The 17211-nt window shown below is 57.9% G+C and overlaps 2 protein-coding genes across 2 annotated transcripts in view; one reads left to right on the forward strand and one right to left on the reverse strand.

Annotated features, from left to right (window-relative positions):
- Positions 1–9591, forward strand: part of SCUBE3 (signal peptide, CUB domain and EGF like domain containing 3) — a 35850-nt gene extending 26259 nt beyond the window's left edge. Inside the window, exons 8-22 of the mRNA XM_049831711.1 lie at positions 1204–1326; positions 3207–3323; positions 4471–4593; positions 5182–5298; positions 5631–5723; positions 5809–5925; positions 6014–6175; positions 6454–6657; positions 6764–6925; positions 7224–7391; positions 7492–7653; positions 7901–8098; positions 8565–8717; positions 8907–8986; positions 9160–9591. Coding sequence (XP_049687668.1) covers positions 1204–1326; positions 3207–3323; positions 4471–4593; positions 5182–5298; positions 5631–5723; positions 5809–5925; positions 6014–6175; positions 6454–6657; positions 6764–6925; positions 7224–7391; positions 7492–7653; positions 7901–8098; positions 8565–8717; positions 8907–8986; positions 9160–9309 — 2129 coding nt within the window. The 3' untranslated portion in view covers positions 9310–9591. The remainder of the gene's footprint in view (positions 1–1203; positions 1327–3206; positions 3324–4470; positions 4594–5181; positions 5299–5630; positions 5724–5808; positions 5926–6013; positions 6176–6453; positions 6658–6763; positions 6926–7223; positions 7392–7491; positions 7654–7900; positions 8099–8564; positions 8718–8906; positions 8987–9159) is intronic.
- A 3817-nt stretch (positions 9592–13408) lies between these two features.
- Positions 13409–17174, reverse strand: RPL10A (ribosomal protein L10a). The gene is made up of 6 exons (XM_049831749.1): positions 17032–17174; positions 16740–16814; positions 16555–16635; positions 16072–16220; positions 14965–15137; positions 13409–13609 (listed from the first exon to the last, which is right to left on the reverse strand). The coding sequence occupies exons 1-6, from the start codon at positions 17172–17174 to the stop codon at positions 13439–13441; spliced, it is 792 nt and encodes a 263-aa protein (XP_049687706.1). The 3' UTR covers positions 13409–13438.
- Between the last annotated feature and the right edge of the window lie 37 nt (positions 17175–17211).

Here is a 17211-nt window from a genome sequence, read left to right on the forward strand (position 1 = left end):
GGTCACTGTCCAGACGGGTCCAAGCACCGTGTCCCGCTTCGGGGAGGACACCAGGGGATGCCACGTCCCTCTGCACGCACCCACCGACATCCCCATCGACCTGCCTCTGCAAGGGGGAACAGTCCAGACTGGTTACCCCAGCCACCCAAACCTGCCACCCCCCCCGGGCAAGGGGACGCTGTGACCCCGGGGCAGGCCGATGCCTGCGTTGTGTCTTTTGGCAGCTCTGGGAACTTGACCCCGGTTGAAAGGCAAGCCTGTCCCACTGCCGGCTGCCTGTCTACCTGCTGACTGCTTCCAGAAACCCCTTGCCCCCTGTTATTTTATCAGAACATACCCCCTCCCTTCTCCAGTTCTGCAGTTTCCAGGAACGTGCAATAACCCAGAGCCACGTCCCCTGTGTCTGGGGGTTTTATTACGGCTGCGGGCTGCTTTACAGCTCGCTCCTTTGCAGTCATAAAAAGAAAGCCCCAGCCCCAGAGAGGCAGAGCTGCCGCCCTGGCGCTGGCAGCTGGGGGATGGAGGGATGGGGAAGGCGGCTGCCTCTTCCTGGTCTCCTTCCATTTTACAGGTCATTTCCTAGCAGTAAATTTTGTGATTAGTGGAAAAAGGAAAAAAAAACCCAACCAAATAACCAAGTCCCAGCCTCTTTCCAAGTTGGTGGGGTTCTTTGCAGTAATTGTCATTTTTAGCTTTGTTTATGGCAGGAAGGAGATGGCAAGCAGAGAGGTGAGGGTTGAAAAGTATTTATTTTGTCAAGCGGCTGTTTTTGAAGGAGGGAGTATCCCCTCCCAGTTTGCTCTTTTGTCCTGCTGCTCCTGGTCCCCAAAAGTAGCCCCCAGCCCAAACCTGTGATTCTGCAGACTCTGGTCTGGTGCTTTCCCCGAGCTGCGAGGCTCTTTCAGAGACCCTGGCCCCTGGCTCTGCTCCAGGGGATGCTGAGACCTGCAGAAATTAAGCCTTTTGCACAACTTCCAAGAGGACCTGAGCCCAGGAGCCCTGGCCTTCCCCAGTGTCATGCTTCAGCTCCCCAAATACACCCGGATAAAACCAGCAGCCGCATTCCTCCGGTGACCATCAGAGCCCAAAGCATTTCCTCCGTTCGCCGGCTCTTGGTGGGGATGGGGTCCAGAGGGGAGCACCCCGCTCTCCCAGCCGAGCAGCCCAGCCAGGGTACGATGCCGTGTCCCCTGTCCCCACCAGACATCGACGAGTGCCGGCTCAACAACGGCGGCTGCGACCACATCTGCAGGAACACGGTGGGCAGCTTTGAGTGCAGCTGCAAGAAGGGCTACAAACTGCTCATCAACGAGAGGAACTGCCAAGGTAAGGGGCAGCGAGACCCTGGCACCCTGCCCTGCCCGGGGACATCACCTCTCCCTGCCCTCCGGCGTTTCTCAGCCCTCCCACAGCTGCTGCTGGAGGAGCGCTGGCCCCGTTATTCATTCCTTTTTGCTTTCCTCTGCACCGCGTACATCCTTCGGGGGATTAGTGTTGGATTTGGGTTCTGGTCTGAGGCTTAGCCCTTTGATCTGCAGAGCTGGGCTGCCATCCCAGCCCTGCTCCCGAGTTGGGGATTTCTGGGCTCTTCTCGCGGCAGAATTAAAGCCAGCAATTAGGCAGATGCCAGGTGAAATCCTCTGGCCTTACTCAGGGCTGGGATGGCAGTCATGATGTTCCCGGCAGCCCCATGAGCCGGGAAGCAGCTCTGTCCAGGCACAGGGAGCGTCCCCGCCGGCAGCCCTGGCAGTGAGCGCACCCTGAGCCCAGAGCTGTCGGCTCTGCTCTGGAGCACCCGTGGCAGGGGACTGGGGACCCCACCAGCACCCCATGAGTCCTGGGAGGGCATCCTGAGCTCAGCACCCAGCCTGGCACTTCTGGGCTTCTCCCAAGCTTCTCCACTTTATTGCATAAAGTTTTTGCTAGCAATCCTGCAGCAGCACGACTGTAGCTCCCTGCTAAAGCGCACACACTGATGCACTGGCTGCTTGCTTCGCTCTCAAGAGGCCACCGTTTTTCTGGGCTGGATAACGGGAAGAGCAGCAGGACATGTCCTGCCTTGCCTCTTCCCCCGCCGCCAGCCGCCCTGTGGCAGGGGCTGGATCGTGCCCTGCTCGGGGATGCACCATTTTTTGCTAACCATCAAGGCAGAGCAAGGATTTCAGTGGCTTTTGTAAAAGCATTCCTCCTTTCCCCATCTGTCGGAGGGCAGGAGGGGAGGGGGAAGATGTATCCAGCTTGCTCCGGAGGGAGCTGGCTGCTCTGCGCTGCTTTTCCCACCTTTTTCTCCCTGTCACAAAGTCCTCCTGCGCACCCCACCTAAACCCAGCAGGTTTAAACGACCTGGCAGGTCACTGGGCCATCCCCGGGGGGAGCACGGGGCTCTGCCCCCCAGCCCGCGGCCAAGGCCGACACGGCGGGTGTGTGTGAGCCCAAGTGTTGCCTCCCAAAAGCGCGCGGCCGGGGAAGGAGGGGGGCTGGTGCGCTCCGGGGCTGCGACCGCTTTCATCTCCGTCCAGGTTCCACGCTCTTGGGAGTTTGACGCGAGCACGGCAATTAACTTAATGAAGCCAATGAAATGATGCTCAAACCCGCCAGGGTGGGTTCACCCACCCAGCCAGGGCCTCCCTGCCCCGGCGAGGTGCCCTGCGGGGCCGAGCAGACATCGCTGGCACCATCCCCAGGGCAGGATCTGCCCACGCAGCATCTCTCCCTGGCACGGGGCAGTGCCCTGGCTGGGCCACAGCCAGGGGCTCTCACAGCCACCCCGTGCCAAGGGCACGACGCTGGCCCTGTTTGGCCCGTTTGAGGTGCAGAGGGGCTGCAGGAGCTTAGGGCAGGGGAAGATGCTGGGACAGTGGGCTGCTGCTTCCATGTAGCAGCAGCTGGAGTGGGCGAAGAGGGAGCTTGGAGGCAGGCAGGATGGGAGCACAGGGTTCCGGAGCATCCCAGTGCTGGATCCCCAGAGCGATCTGGTGCTGGGTCACCAGAGCATCCCAGTGCTGCATCCCAGAGCATCCCAGTGCAGGGTCCCTGGAGCATCCCAGTGCTGGATCCCTGAAGCATCCCGTGCTGGATCCCTGGAGCATTCCAGTGCGGCCCCCAGCTTGCTGGAGCAGGTGGAGCAGGAAGGGGACAGCCCTTGTGCCGGGGGCTGCCCCTCTGCCCCACCAGCCCTCACCTTCCCCCCCTTGCCTTTCCTCCAGATATTGACGAGTGCTCCTTCGACCGGACCTGTGACCACCTCTGCATCAACACCCCCGGTAGCTTCCAGTGCCTCTGCAACAAGGGCTACACGCTCTACGGGCTCACCCACTGCGGAGGTAGGGCCGGCTGGATGCTGGCAGGACGAGCCCGTCGCCCCACCGGGTTTGGGTCCCAGGGAGGTACATGGGGCACCCAGGGATGGGGCAGCCCCACGGCACGGTTGCTGTGGGACCCTTGGGGATACCGCTCACCCGGTGGGTTCCCCACGTACCCCGAGCTGGGGCCAGGCAGGGAGGGGGCTCGCAGCCAGACGCTGGTGTCTGCAACTTCAAACGGAGCGACAGGAACAATTTGCGACTTGTCTGCAGCGGGAGAGAGGGAGAAATCCCCGGCGTTTTTGGCAGGGAGCTGGGACAGGGTGGGAAGGGAAACATCAAAAGGGTTTGATTTAAGTTTCACAAGGCAGATAGCTCCCAAGGGCGGGGGCGTGCAGCGCCCCGGGAAGCGGGGAGGCAGATGAAACACGCTTTGGGGAGGGTTGCTGGAGCGTGTCGCGGCAGCGGTGCCGTCGGCCCAGGGAGATGGTGGCACAAGGCCGGGTGCTCCGACGCTGCCTGGCCGGCAAGGGTGGGCGACCCTCCTCCTGCTCCCGAAACACGCAGCCGGTGTGAGCCAGCGTGGCCCCAGGGATGCTCTCGGTGTGACCCCGCAGCGGAGGGATCGCTGGCTCCCACCGGTGCTCCCAAGAAGGGGGATCCAGGCAGGGATGGGTGTTTGGGGGGCAGCTCCATCACTGGCTGCTCCCCATCTCCACCCCTGCTTCATGCCAGACCTGGAGGATTGACCCCCAGTTTTGGGCTGGGGCAGAGGGTCCCCGCTGTGGAGAGAGGGGCCGGAGCTGCTGAGCAGCTGCCTTTTGAATTCGGCTGCTAAGTGCTTCCATGTCGGCTCCGTCTGCTGCCCCCCACAGCTCCCCAGCCCGCCGCGGGGCCGGGGCCGGGCTCAGCCTGGGTGGGCTGCACCCGTCACCACCCGGCCCTTGGGGACACCGAGAGTCGGGGTTTCCCTTGTCCCCCGTGGCTGCAGGGAGGAGGCACGGCTGGAAGTGCCCTGGGGTGTACGTCCCCCATCTCCAGCTGGGCATGGGTCATGCAATTTATCCGTCCAAAATCACAGCCCTGAGACAATGCAGCGATTTGGTGTCGGAGCCCAGGAGGGGGTCCTGTTGCCCCTCGCCCACCTCCTCTCCCTTCTTCCCCGCAGACATCGACGAATGCAGCATCAACCGAGGGGGCTGCAAATTCGGCTGCATCAACACACCCGGTAGCTACCAGTGTACCTGTCCCGCCGGCTGCAAGCTGCACTGGAACAAAAAGGACTGTATAGGTATGTCGGGGCAGGACACACGATGGCTGGGGATGCTCCCGATGCCCTGCGGCCCCTCTGACACTTGGGTCAGGGCAGGGGGAGCACAGAGGTTTTGGGGCATCCTGGTGCAGCGATGCTCCGGGGTGGGCTGCTTTTGGCTGGGGCCCCATGTCCATCCCGCATGGGTCTGGATGAGAAGTGTTGTAAGGTGTTGCCCTGCTTCCTCTGCCCTTGGTCATCTCGTTGCTTTTTCAACTATGCTTGGGGCTGGCCGTGAGCTTTTGCACCAGCAAATGTCCCTAAAGGGGCTGGGGGCTGTTTTCTTGGCTCTGGCTATGCCCTAGTACTCGACTGCCCCCCCTTCGCTGAGGACAGGCTAACCCCCCCAAAAAAAATTGAAACCCCAGCAGTCACATCTCACATCCAAGGAGGAACTGGGGGGTTTGGGATGCTCATCCGGGGTCCCTGTGCCGTGCTCTGGCACCGTCTCCTCTCCGCTGAATCCCCCTGTGACCTGGGAGAGTGCAGGGGTCCCTCGCGGGGCCCTGGCCTGTGCCAGCCACGGGCATCCCCGCTTGTCGTCACCAGCCGGCGCGTGTCCCTCAGAGCTGGTGAAATGCCTGCCAGGTTCGGTGCCGCCGCGGGCCACCCTCACCTGCAACAAGACGGGCAAGAAGGACAGCTGTGCCCTCACCTGCGCTTCCAAGGCCCACTTTCTGCCAGGTATCGGTGCCAGTGCCACCACCGGCATGGGCAGGGGGGGGTCCCCATTTCCCTGCATGACCCAAACTGGAGGGGGAGAGGAGCGGCTGCACGGCTGGGGTACAGAGCACCCAAGTAGTGGCTGGGATGAGGGAGGGAGGTGGCTGCTCGGGAGGGCTCATCGTTGGGTGTAGATCCGTGGGATGGGTCCCTGGTGCAGGATACCCATGGTGGGATGCCGGGCATCGTCCCCCTACGGCGCAGCCGTGCCTCCCTGCATCACCCTGGCAGAGCATCGTAGGGACCGGGCAGCCACCCCAGCATCCCCCGACCCCCGTTCCTCCTTCCCGCAGAATCCGACAGCAGCTACACGGTGAGCTGTGGGACCCCCGTCCTGCGGCAGGGCGGCCAGCAGAGACCCACCAACGGCAGCCAGCAGTGCCTCGGTAAGGGGGCTCCCGGGTTGCCCATGGCCACCGCTAGCCAGGCTGCCTTACGCCGGGGTTGTTGAGCACCCGCCTATTCTTTTAGAGACTGTCGCTGCACCAATCAAGCAAAAGGCTTCCTTCAAGATCAAGGATGCTAAATGCCACCTGCACCCGCGGGCCAAGGGCAAGCAGGATGAGGCCGGGAAGGCTGGGGCGCAAGGTGAGGTCTGATGGCAGGGTGGTGGCGGCGGGGATGCCCGTCCCCCCAGGAGGGATGGGGTGCTGACTACATGTCCCCCCAGGCGCAGGCGGTTCGGCACCTTGCTCCGACTGCCAGGTCGCCTTCGTCAACCTCAAGTGCGACTCGTCCAAGAAGGGGAAAGGCCGCCGGGCTCGCAACTCCTCCAACAAGGAGGTGACGCGCATCACGCTGGAGTTCGAGGCGGAGATCAAGCCGGAGGAGATCACAGGTGGGCACAGCACTGGCTTGGCCCGTCTCAGGTGCAGGCAGGGGTGGTGGGACCAGGGGGACGGCCGACGGTGGGACCAGGGGGACGGTGCCATCCCCATGCAGCAAGGAGAGCCGAACCAGTCCTCACCCCGCACCAGATTGGGATGTGTTTGGCAGCTCTTGCAACCGAGCATGTGGGAGGTGGTTTTAATCCTGCTGGCTTTCCCTCTCCATCCCTCCTTTCTCACTGCATCCCTTTCTCCCCCTTGCACCCCCATTCCCCCCCCGCACCCCCAGCCAGCTGCAACCTGCACTGCCTGCGACAGAGAGTGGAGAAAAAGCTGAAGTCGGCCATCAAAGCCCTGAAGAAATCCATCAACCAGGAGCGGTTCCTGCTCCGCTTTGCGGGGATGGAGTACGAGGTGGCAAGGAAGCTGAGCGTGGCCCCGGAGCGGCAGGAGAGCTGCGGGCCGGGCCAGCAGCGCCTGGGTGGCAAGTGTGGTAAGGAGCATCGTGGGGTGCCCGGGGCAGGGGGACCATCCGCGTCCCCCCCGGCAGTGACAACCTCCCACCCACCGCATCACTGACGTCCCCCCCCGGCTCTCAGTTAGCTGCTCACAGGGAACGTATTACCACGGCCAGACGGAGCAGTGCGTCCCCTGCCCCCCCGGCACCTACCAGGAGAAGGAAGGGCAGCTCTCCTGTGACCTGTGTCCCCGCGGTGATGCTTTTGGACCGGTGGGAGCCACCAACATCACCGGCTGCACGGGTAAGGGGGGACACGGAGAGGGGCTGGGAGGCACGCTCAGGGGATGTCCAGGGCTGCAACCTCAACCATCAGCTGTCAGCCCGCATCCAGAAGAGGGGAAAACCCTGAGCATCCCCAGGAGCCACAGAAGTTGCTGTTTTGGGCATTTATCAATTAGAGGGGCACCGCAGGAAAGGCAACGCTTGCTCTGGATATATTGATGCTACCAAGGTTGGGGGGGGCAGAGGAGCCAGGACCATAGGGTTGGCGAGCTCTGGGCATGCAGGATTCCAGGACTGAGCGATGCCTGTGCCCGCAGGTCAGTGTCCCCCCGGCCAGCACTCAGCCGATGGCTTCAAGCCCTGCCAACCGTGTCCCCGTGGGTCCTACCAGCCCGAGGTGGGTCGGGCACTCTGCTTCCCCTGCGGCGGGGGGCTGACCACCCGCCACGAGGGAGCCCTCTCCTTCCAGGACTGTGACACCAAAGGTAGGTCGGAGCTGGTCCCTGGGGCTGGGGGCACCCAGCGGGGCCGTGCCAGTGGCTGACGCAGCCCCCTTTGTTCTCTGACCATCCGTGTCCCCCCCAGTCCAGTGCTCCCCTGGACACTACTACAACACGAGCGTCCACCGCTGCATCCGCTGCGCCGTGGGCACCTACCAGCCCGATTTTCGGCAGAATTACTGCATCGCCTGTCCTGGCAACACCACCACCGACTTTGACGGCTCTACCTCTGTGTCCCAGTGCAAAAGTAGGCGAGCTGGGGTGCAGTGGAGGGGGGGGGACAGGCATGGCGTGAATTGGGGTCTTTCCTCAAAAGTATCTAAAAGTCTCTTAAAGTTTTGGGTCATTTCTGTGCTTTATGCATGCAGGCAGGCATGGAGGGGATGCACAGAGCAGTGCTAATATAGCACTCCCCTCCTTGCCCAGTAAACCTCCCCCTGTCCCAGTGCCCATGCCACTGGTTCCCAGTTGAACCACCTCTCCATGCCTTGCAGACCGGCAATGCGGGGGGGAGCTGGGCGAGTACACGGGCTACATCGAGTCCCCCAACTACCCGGGGAATTACCCTGCCAACGTCGAGTGTACCTGGAACATCAACCCGCCGCCAAAGCGCAAGATCCTCATTGTGGTGCCTGAGATCTTCCTCCCCTCTGAGGACGAGTGCGGCGATGTCTTGGTCATGCGGAAAAACTGTAGGTAACCGAGCGTGCTGCGGAGCTCACGGGAGAAGCCGGGGGAGGAAAAGGCTGGGATTTGGCAGAGCTGCCCTGTGCAAAGGGAGGAAGCTGCGTCCCCGCGTGGCAGGAGGGGATTTTTGGGAATTGGGTGAGTGGGGGGATTGGCATCGCCCTGCTGCCCTGGTGTCTTGCTGGATCAGGGGGATGTGCATGGGCTAAGCGTGGGCTAGGTTGCACACCCAGGTCTCAGCACTCCTTTCTGGGGGTAAAAAAGCCCCATTTGGAGCTTTCCAGAGCAAGGAAGGAATGACAACATCCCTGGTATGTAACATGAGGGTTGGGGGGGACTCAGCCTTGTCAAACATGGACGACCCCCATCCCTGGTGCCCCTCTTCACCCTGAGCATTTAAGCACAGTAAGGCTGGGGGTAGCTCTGCAGATGGGCATCCAGCATCACATATCCCCTCGCCATTCCCCACAGCCTCCCCGTCTTCCATCACCACCTATGAGACATGCCAGACCTACGAGAGGCCCATCGCCTTCACCGCCCGGTCTCGGAAACTGTGGATCAACTTCAAAACCAGCGAAGCCAACAGCGCCCGGGGCTTCCAGATCCCCTACGTCACCTACGACGGTGAGCACAGGGCACAGGCAGATGCCATCCCAGTGTGCCGGTGCCTCCCCGACCAGCACGGTACCCAGGTCACCCCCAATTCACACCTCCCATGTATTTGGCGGGGAGCAGACTCAGGGATGGGGACCAGAGGTTTGGGGACAAGTGACAGCTCATGCCCTGACTGTGTTTTTCGGCTGGGTGTTGCAGAGGACTATGAGCAGCTGGTGGAGGACATCGTTCGGGACGGCAGGCTCTACGCCTCCGAAAACCACCAGGAGATCCTCAAGGTGAGCGTGTCCCCACCCGGTCCTCGCTGCCCGGGGGATGCTGGCATGCAGGAGCATCCTTCCCTTCGGATGTGTCCCCGTGCCCTCCCTGCGCTCGTGGCTTCGGTTCGGAGCCGCCACGGGGGAGCACAGGGTGAGATGGTGACCCTCCCTCCGGCTTGGCTTCCCCGCAGGACAAGAAGCTTATCAAAGCTTTCTTTGATGTGCTGGCGCACCCCCAGAACTACTTCAAGTACACGGAGAAACACAAGGAGATGCTACCCCGTTCCTTCATCAAGCTCCTCCGCTCCAAAGTCTCCAGCTTCCTCCGGCCTTACAAATAGCCCCCCGCACCCCCACTGCCCCCAGGCCGCCCCACAGCCAAGGAAACCCTCTTCTCCCTTCCTTCTCCTTTCCAATTTTCTCCTTCCTCCGTTCGGCTCCGGCAGGACTGCCACCTCTCGCCCCGCAGACGTCCCCCCACGATTTCTCTGCCGCTCCCCACAGAGCCGTGCCCCTGGCCGGGGGGGGAAGCTCCGGTCTCATCCAGCTGCCGGCGAAGCCGCTCCTCTCTTCCGAAGCAGCTTCTTCGTTTTAGGAAACAGAAGCACCCGTCCTTTTGCCATCCTCTGTCCTCCCTTTGGTTTCCTTTATGCCAGGTCTGTCCCCATTCCCTGGTGCCACCAGCAGCCCGGGACATCAGGGGGGTCATTGTCCTTCCAGCCCATGGAGCTGGCACCAGCTGCAGCCCCACCGAGCCCTTTCACAGAGGAGTGCAAGAAGATAACGCCGTATTTATCGCAGCGCCTGGGTCGTGGGTATCGGCATCGCTTTGCAGAGATCGGGGGAAAAGAATTTAAAAAAGCATACTTGATTAAAAAGAAAATTCAAAGGAGAGATCGGCAAAGCACGCCAGCGAACGGCAACCGTGGTGGCTCCAGTGGCCGTCCCGCCGGAGAGCCGCGCTGGCGCTGGGAGGAAAGCACAGCCAAGCCACGTTCCCGGAGAACAATGTCTGGCTGCACGGGAGAAAACAGGGAGCAAAGGAGAAGGACTTTCAGCCGGGTTTGTTTTTTTTTTTTTTTTTAACCCCACCCCAGACACTTGTGCCAAGAAACCAGACTTTCTTACAAGCTCTGCCAAAGAGTAACTCGGAAAAGCAAGCTTTGTGAAGAGCAGGAGTAAATGTTTGTGCACTAGGATATCCTCCTTTCTACCTTTTTCATATGTATTAAGTGCAATCATTTGAGTCTTCTTTATATTATTTAGAGGGAAGTGTTTTTTTTCTACTAGAAACGACAATATTTATACCTGCCTGAGAAATGAGAATGTGCATTTTGTAACAAAAGAAAAACCATCCACCCAAAGCAAACCCAGCCCTGGGCTGCCGCTGACCGGCAGGATGGCGTTTTCAGGTCTTGCAACCTTTTCTGCTGCATTTATCCCCGATAAAACCCCCTGTTCAGGGGCAGGGGGAGATGGTGCCTCTCCTGCTCGGCGTGTGATGGGGTGAGTTTTTGCAAGGGGGTTCGAGGTGTCTCGGTCCGTCCATGGAGGAGATGGAGTGGCTGGGGTGGCTGTGTGCTTTTATGCTGATCCTTCATGGTTTGAGGGTTGTTCAAACCCCATTGCGAGGAGGATGCAAAACTCAGCCCCATCACCTGCTTGTCACAAACCATTTTGCTTCCCTGCAGGGGCTCAGGGATGAGTTGAGACCCTGGGGGGAGACCGGGGGCAATTCCCGAGGCAGGGTTGGGGCGGGGGGGGGCATGCTGGGAGGAGAGGGGAGCTGCCCCTCCACTCAGTCCCAAAAATCACTCTCCCAGGTATGGAGATCTGTGGAGGGAGAGCCATCCCTCCCCAGCTCTGGGGAAGCTTTGTGCTTCCAAGTTCCTTCAGGTGCTTTTGGCTCTTTCTCTCCGCATGTGCTTATCCCGCTGGGGTGCTGCGGGAGACCCTCCCCAGGGAGCAGGTTGCGGATCCTGGGGGGGGGGACGACGACCCCATCCTGCCACCCCCCCCCTTCACTGCCACCTGCCTTCCCCGAGCTTTGCAGACAGGCACGGCTGGGGACGATGGTCAGGTGGTTGTCACCAGTGGGTTTGTCACCCTGGCATCTCCACGTGGCCAGACAGGACCCCCAGTGACAGGCGACTGCTGCCAGCGGTCATCCCTCTTCTTCCTCCCCAAGCCTCTCTCCTTTTCCAGCCCTGCCACCAGCTCTCCGCTGTCACCTCCCCATGTCTTCATCCCCATCTTCATCCTCTCGAAGACCTGGAGCTGCCAGGACTAAATGTGGTCCACTTGCCTACAGCTTTCCTCTTGGCAGGTCCTCTCCCATCCCTGTCCCTGCTTGTCTCTCACTGTCCCTTTGACCACATCTGGGGCGAGCCCTGCTCTTAATGAACCAATTATTTATTGCTCTGCACGTTGCCCCGGGCCAGTCCTTGCCGAAATCGGGAGGCAGCTGCTCACCCGTGTTTTCCTTCCTCAATCCGTGCTGCTCCAGAGCTTCTACGGGGCTCTGTTAGGGGCTGCGGGCTGGGTGAGTGCTGGCAAAGGGGGCTGAGGTTTGTCCCCAAGATGCGTCGGTTGGAAAAGTCTGTCCTGATTGATCCCAGCTGTGGATTTACCCCTCCTGCCACCCGGCTCCCAGCCTGTTTGGAAGCTCGACATCTGTGGGCTGAGCTGTTTGTCACTTGGTTGGTGTCTGAAAGCAGCTGCTTTGATGCACAAAAGCTGTTGTAGGGATTTGGAGGTGGCGGGGGGGATTATTGCTTTGGGGCAGTCGCAGTGGAGCAGTGACCATTGAAAGGGTCTTTCATATTTAGAAGGAAAAAAAAAAAACCAACAGCAAAAATAAAAACAACCCAGGAATGACTAACCCCACTGTGGTGGCCCTGGTGCGATGCAGCCACTCGTGCCCACAGAGGAGTTTGTTAATTCTTTTGTGATTTAACAGCGGGGTTGCTGTCGCTCTGACCCTGTGGGGCACTGGGGCTCCCGGAATCTCGGGGGTGTCCTGGTTGCCACCGTTGTCACTGCACCGACCCCCCTCTGCTCCCCTAAAGCAGTTTTGGAAGGGTGAGGTGGGCAGCACATCCTGCTGCAACGGCCAAAGCCACCTGATAACGTCTCCTCCTCCTTTCACCAAATATATTAAATAAACTCCAGAAGTCCACAGGGCCACCAGAACCACCCCACTGCAGTTCAGTCCCTCTCTTCACCCACACCCACAACTCAGAAAGGGTTTGAAAGGCTGAAAACTGCATCATCAGCCACCTCTCAGATGTATTGAATGTTTCGACACAGTGAACATAAATAAGGGCTGCTGGTTATTTTGTTTTTTTCATGTTGGAATATTTATATCTGCCTTTTGCAGTGGGCCACAACTTACCATTTCCAGCAAAAATGATTAATGAGAAAGATGTAGTTCATGAAGTTATTTGCACTTGATTAAAAGAAAAAAAATGTATCTGAACTTTGTAAAAAGAAATGTTTGCATTTTGTATTGTCTTTTTTTAATTATTAAATGGAATTTCTTGGTGTTGTGTTGATCTTTCAAAAATTGGCTCTGATGCTTATTTTAAAGGTTTCTAACAGCAGGATCCAAAGCTATTTTCATTGTTTTGTTCCCTCGGATGCTAAGACAAGCTCTTTTCAAGGGCATAGGGTGCTTTTTTCCCCCCCAGAAGCTTAAATCCTACACACTTCCATAAGCTCGCCAGTAATGTATTTATACAATGTATTTATTTATATACATTAATTAGAAGCAACATATCTCATTTTTAGCCCAGAACATGGAGTTGGACAGGCACTAACTCAGAGGGGCTGGAAAATACTCTTTACCTTGGCCCCAACCCCTTTGCTGAGCTGTAGCTCCCACCCCACAATGCCCCCCCAGCACCCTCCATTCCTCAGGATCCTGTGGGTAACTGGGGCCAGCTGGAAGACACCCATCAAGTCCTCATGAGCTGCTGCTGGGCAGGTCCCTGTGGCCCGTCTCTGGCAGCAGAAATCTATAAATCCAAGTGCCCCACCCCACCCCTCCAGAGTAGAGAGGCTGTCAGGGCAGAGTCCTACACACAGGATGGCTTCACATAACTGCAGCACAAGGTAAGGGTCCCCTCTATGGGTGAAGTGCGGGATCTTGGGGCTAAAGCATGACTGCCGAGTTCTGCCTGCACCACGCTCCTTCAGCTGCAGTAGCCACCTGTTTTTCTTGTTCTGGATGCGAGTGGAGCTGTTCTCCCTCCCTGCCCTGAATGCAGGATGATGAGGCTTGTTCCCTCAAAAGCTCTAGCAGTCTGATACTCCACTTGAATTCATGTTCCTATCAGATCAACATAGCATTTGAGACCTTTCTTGCCACAAGGAAGCAAGCTGCTCTTTAGCAAACCCTTCCCAACAAGTTTTGGAGGAACACAACCGTGCACACAGCTGTAGGTTTCCTAAAAGTTTATTGCTGCCCAATTAGTACAGGCGCTGGGGCTTCCCCATGGTGCTCTTGATATACAAAGCACGCACATTCTGCCAGTTCTTCTTCAGCAAGGACACCAGAAAGTTGATGGCCAGGTGAATGTTGTAGACAAGTTCGTCCTCCGTCATCTTCACATGACCGACAGCCACAGCCAGACAGAGCACCTGGGGGACACAGACACGAAGGTTATTCATGCAGGTAGAGGCTTTGCAGGGAAATCAAAGATTAGAGCTAAGTAACTGACAAAACAGCACAGTGCTGATCTAAACTCATCAGGCTATCAAATTATCTGATGTTCTGTCAGCTGGACATGACTTCTCCAGCTTATCCATGGGTGTTTCTACAGAGCTCATTATATTTGGCACGCGGCTTCCATGAACATGTCTGGTAGCATCTGGACATCATCTCTGTCCAAACAACAGCTTGGGTAGGTCTGGCTTCCTCAGAGTGCAAAGGTGACTTAACAGAAGGCAGGAAGCACTGCTGCCTCCCTGAGATGGGGAAACGGGAAGGACGTGTCACAAGCTGTGCTGAACTGGTGCTGGAGCTGGAGCAGACCTCTGGTTTAACTCCGCTCCCACACCCTGCTCATTAGGCAGCGTTGGCATGTGCCCTGCAAACCGCTAACCCAGCGCAGTACAGACTATTAGCTCCAAACTTCACTGCTAAGCATGGCGCCAGCTTCACTTTTTGTTTTGGGCACCAGCCCTTTCTTTCTGCACATAACGCACACAGAGGCCAAGCCTCTGCCTGCCAGCCTTGCAGAGAAGCTTGTAAGTCAATGTTCCCCACAGGCTGAAGACAAAAGAATTTACGAGTGAGCTGACAGGCCAAGTGTCAAGACATCGTTAGCTCAGTTACTTAAAATGCTCCAGCATTTGCAAACTATCACATTTGCTGTGTTCTCCCAGTTGTTGTGCCCCTAGGCCCAGATCAGCTGGAGTCCAAGGATGCACCTCAGCGAGCAGAGCTGTTAATTCTGAATAATACCCATGAGTCACATTTAGACCGCTGACACAAGATTAAAATGCCTGAACAGGGTTATTTTGGTTTTAGGGAGTCAGCACGCCTTGACATCTCTTTTGACAGCAAGAGCAAATATCCGCAAAGCTGCTTCACAGTTCTCTTGCAGAGTCAGGTCCCAAACTTGCCTCTGGCAAAGCACTGCTGCGTGCACAGACCCACAGGGGCATGCCTGGCCCCACCCTGCAAGTGTCACCCACTTACTGTAAGAAGCAGTAATTATGACTGATTGTGCTCAGCACAGGAACACCAAATTCATCTCCTGATTATGTGCTCAAAGATCTTTCAGCCACAGATAAATTACTCCTCCTTTGCAGCTCACTGCTGAATGCTCCTTTGCTGCAGAGGAGAATGTCACCGGCTGCTGTCTTAGGAAGATGCTTGAGAGACACCTACAGCCCAGACCGGAGATCGCAGCCACAACATACAAGTGATCACCCGTCACAAATAACCTTCAGGTATGTAGCTGCCTTGGTAAGGAAAAGCCCCGCTTTACCTTCTTCATCTGAAATTTGATGGTAGATTTGACTTCATCAACCTTGGCCACCAGGTTCTCATTGTGAGTGAGAAGAGAAGGGAATTTGCCGGCTTTGTTCAGACCTGGACCTAGGATTCGAGGAATCTGCTTGATCAAGGACTCGGAAGCCAGAAAGGCATCATACTTCTTGGCTGTGAGGAGAGAACCAATGTAGGTAAGGATGGACTCTCAGCTCCTACACTGAGCTTGAAACTAATGGCTCAGCTGAGGCTGCACAGCTCAATTTCCCTCAACATGTGCATTTCAACATTCTCAGTCCTGCCTAGCTGAACCCAAGCTGGTTTTAGTAACATTATGTTAGAAATTACTCCTGTCACAACAGCCAAACCCACCAGAAGCCAGCTTCACATTCTAACAGCATACTCTTAACCATATTTCAGCTCATTTTCCTGAGAAACTGGCATTTGTCAAGCCCCAGGTGACAGATGCAGAACTCAGAGCTCTACCAGGAGCCTCCTACTGCAGCCTGTGCATGTGTGCATGGACAGATTTTAAATCTCAGAGAGCTAGCAGCTGTGGTATCCTATGTCATTTCCTACTTGCATATAGTTCCATGGCTAATTATGGATTGAGTGGACAGTTTTTCTTGTCTGCTTAAGACATGTGTCAAAATGACTTTGATTTTGCGGGAAGGGAAGGATTTTATCCCTTACCAAGTGAAAATCAGCAAATTTCATTCTATCCATTTAAGTACTGCAGGACTAAAGCAAACTTTCGCCTCCAACTTTACTCGGCTTTTGCGGCACTCCAGCTCCCTGACCAGTGAAGTGAGGAACACCAGCCGAGGGTGAAACTTTCAGGTAGACAGGAACAATTTTCCCACACCCCTTCCTTCTGGAGGACAACAATCAGCTTTACTTCTGAAGGGCTGCACTCCCAACAGGTTGTTTGCTCTTCTGGGTAGTTTCTAGACAGCCTTCTGTACTTCAGGCTGACTCTGGTCAGCTTTCTATTCCCTGCAGTTAACTATGACATGGAAATCCAAGCAGAGGGAAAACCATCCTGCTTATTCAGCCCTCCCAAGTTAGCCAGGTTACTCAGAGCCCGATCCACACCACTACTCACCCAGCTTCTTCACCAGCTTCTTGTTCTTGTTGAGCTTCTTCAGAGCCTCTATGTCCATGTGAGGGATGTCAACCGCTTTGGCCTCATCGCAGTGCTGCTGGTCCCCCAGCAAGCAGACCGAGAACTTGGGCCGTGGAGTTGACTTCAGCCTGGGGACAGAAGGTCCAAATTACTATGAACCGCCAGCACCACACACACTTCCGTGGGATCCATCACGGAGATACCTTACCGCAGCGCCTGGGACTCTTCCTCCACAGCTTGTAACCTGCCTTCTCCAGCAGGTCGGTGGGGACAGCCCAGCGGCCTCCCGCACCTCCCCTCATGTTTTAAGACCCAGGGTAGGGGTCCGTCCAGTCGCACCCACCTAGCCGGGGTGCTCTGAACTACCCGAGCGGTTCAGCGCTGCGTCCTCCCGCGGCACCACCGGGGCGGCGGCGGGGGGGCACAGGCCGAAGGCTGGGTGGGAGCAAGAGGATGCCGAACCTGACGGTGCCGGAGAACCGCTTGTCTTTCTGCGGGTCGTAGTTCTTCAGGCTGATCTGCAGCTCCACCGTCTCCACAAACCTGAGGGAGGAAAGGGGGTGCAGGTGAGGGCCCAGCGGGGAGACTCTGGTCCAGCGCCGGGGCCTGTCACACACCCGGTCCCGTCACGGCGCAGGGCTTCTTACTTGCGCTTCTTCGTCTTGCTGCCCTGCAGCACCTCCTTCACCGCCTCGTACAGGGTGTCGCGGGAGACTTTGCTGCTGCGGGGGGGAAGAAAGACAACGCGGGCTCAGGGCTGACCCCGCCTGGGCCTCCTGCGGGCCGCGGGGATGGAGGGAGAAGGAGGGGACACAAAGCCCCTGAGCCCGCCCGGGCCCATCCGCGCTCCCCCTCAGCCCCCCGCTAACCGCCCGGACGGCCCCGCAGCCTCCCGCCGGGCGCGGATGGCGACGGATGGCGCGGCGGGCCGGCACCCACCTCATGGCGGCGGCTGGTCGGGACCGAAGGGGCGGGCCGCCACTCTGAGCGCTATAAATGGATGCGGGAAATCTCGCGAGATTCGGTCTCGCGGCTCGGCGCCATGTTACGAGCGGTGGAGTGTGGCACCGTGCGGCAGCCATGTTGGGAGCGGCGGAGTGTGGCACGGTAGGCGCCATG

This window comes from Accipiter gentilis, chromosome 29, assembly GCF_929443795.1.
Source record: "Accipiter gentilis chromosome 29, bAccGen1.1, whole genome shotgun sequence".
In the NCBI taxonomy this organism is placed as follows: Eukaryota; Metazoa; Chordata; class Aves; order Accipitriformes; family Accipitridae; genus Astur; species Astur gentilis.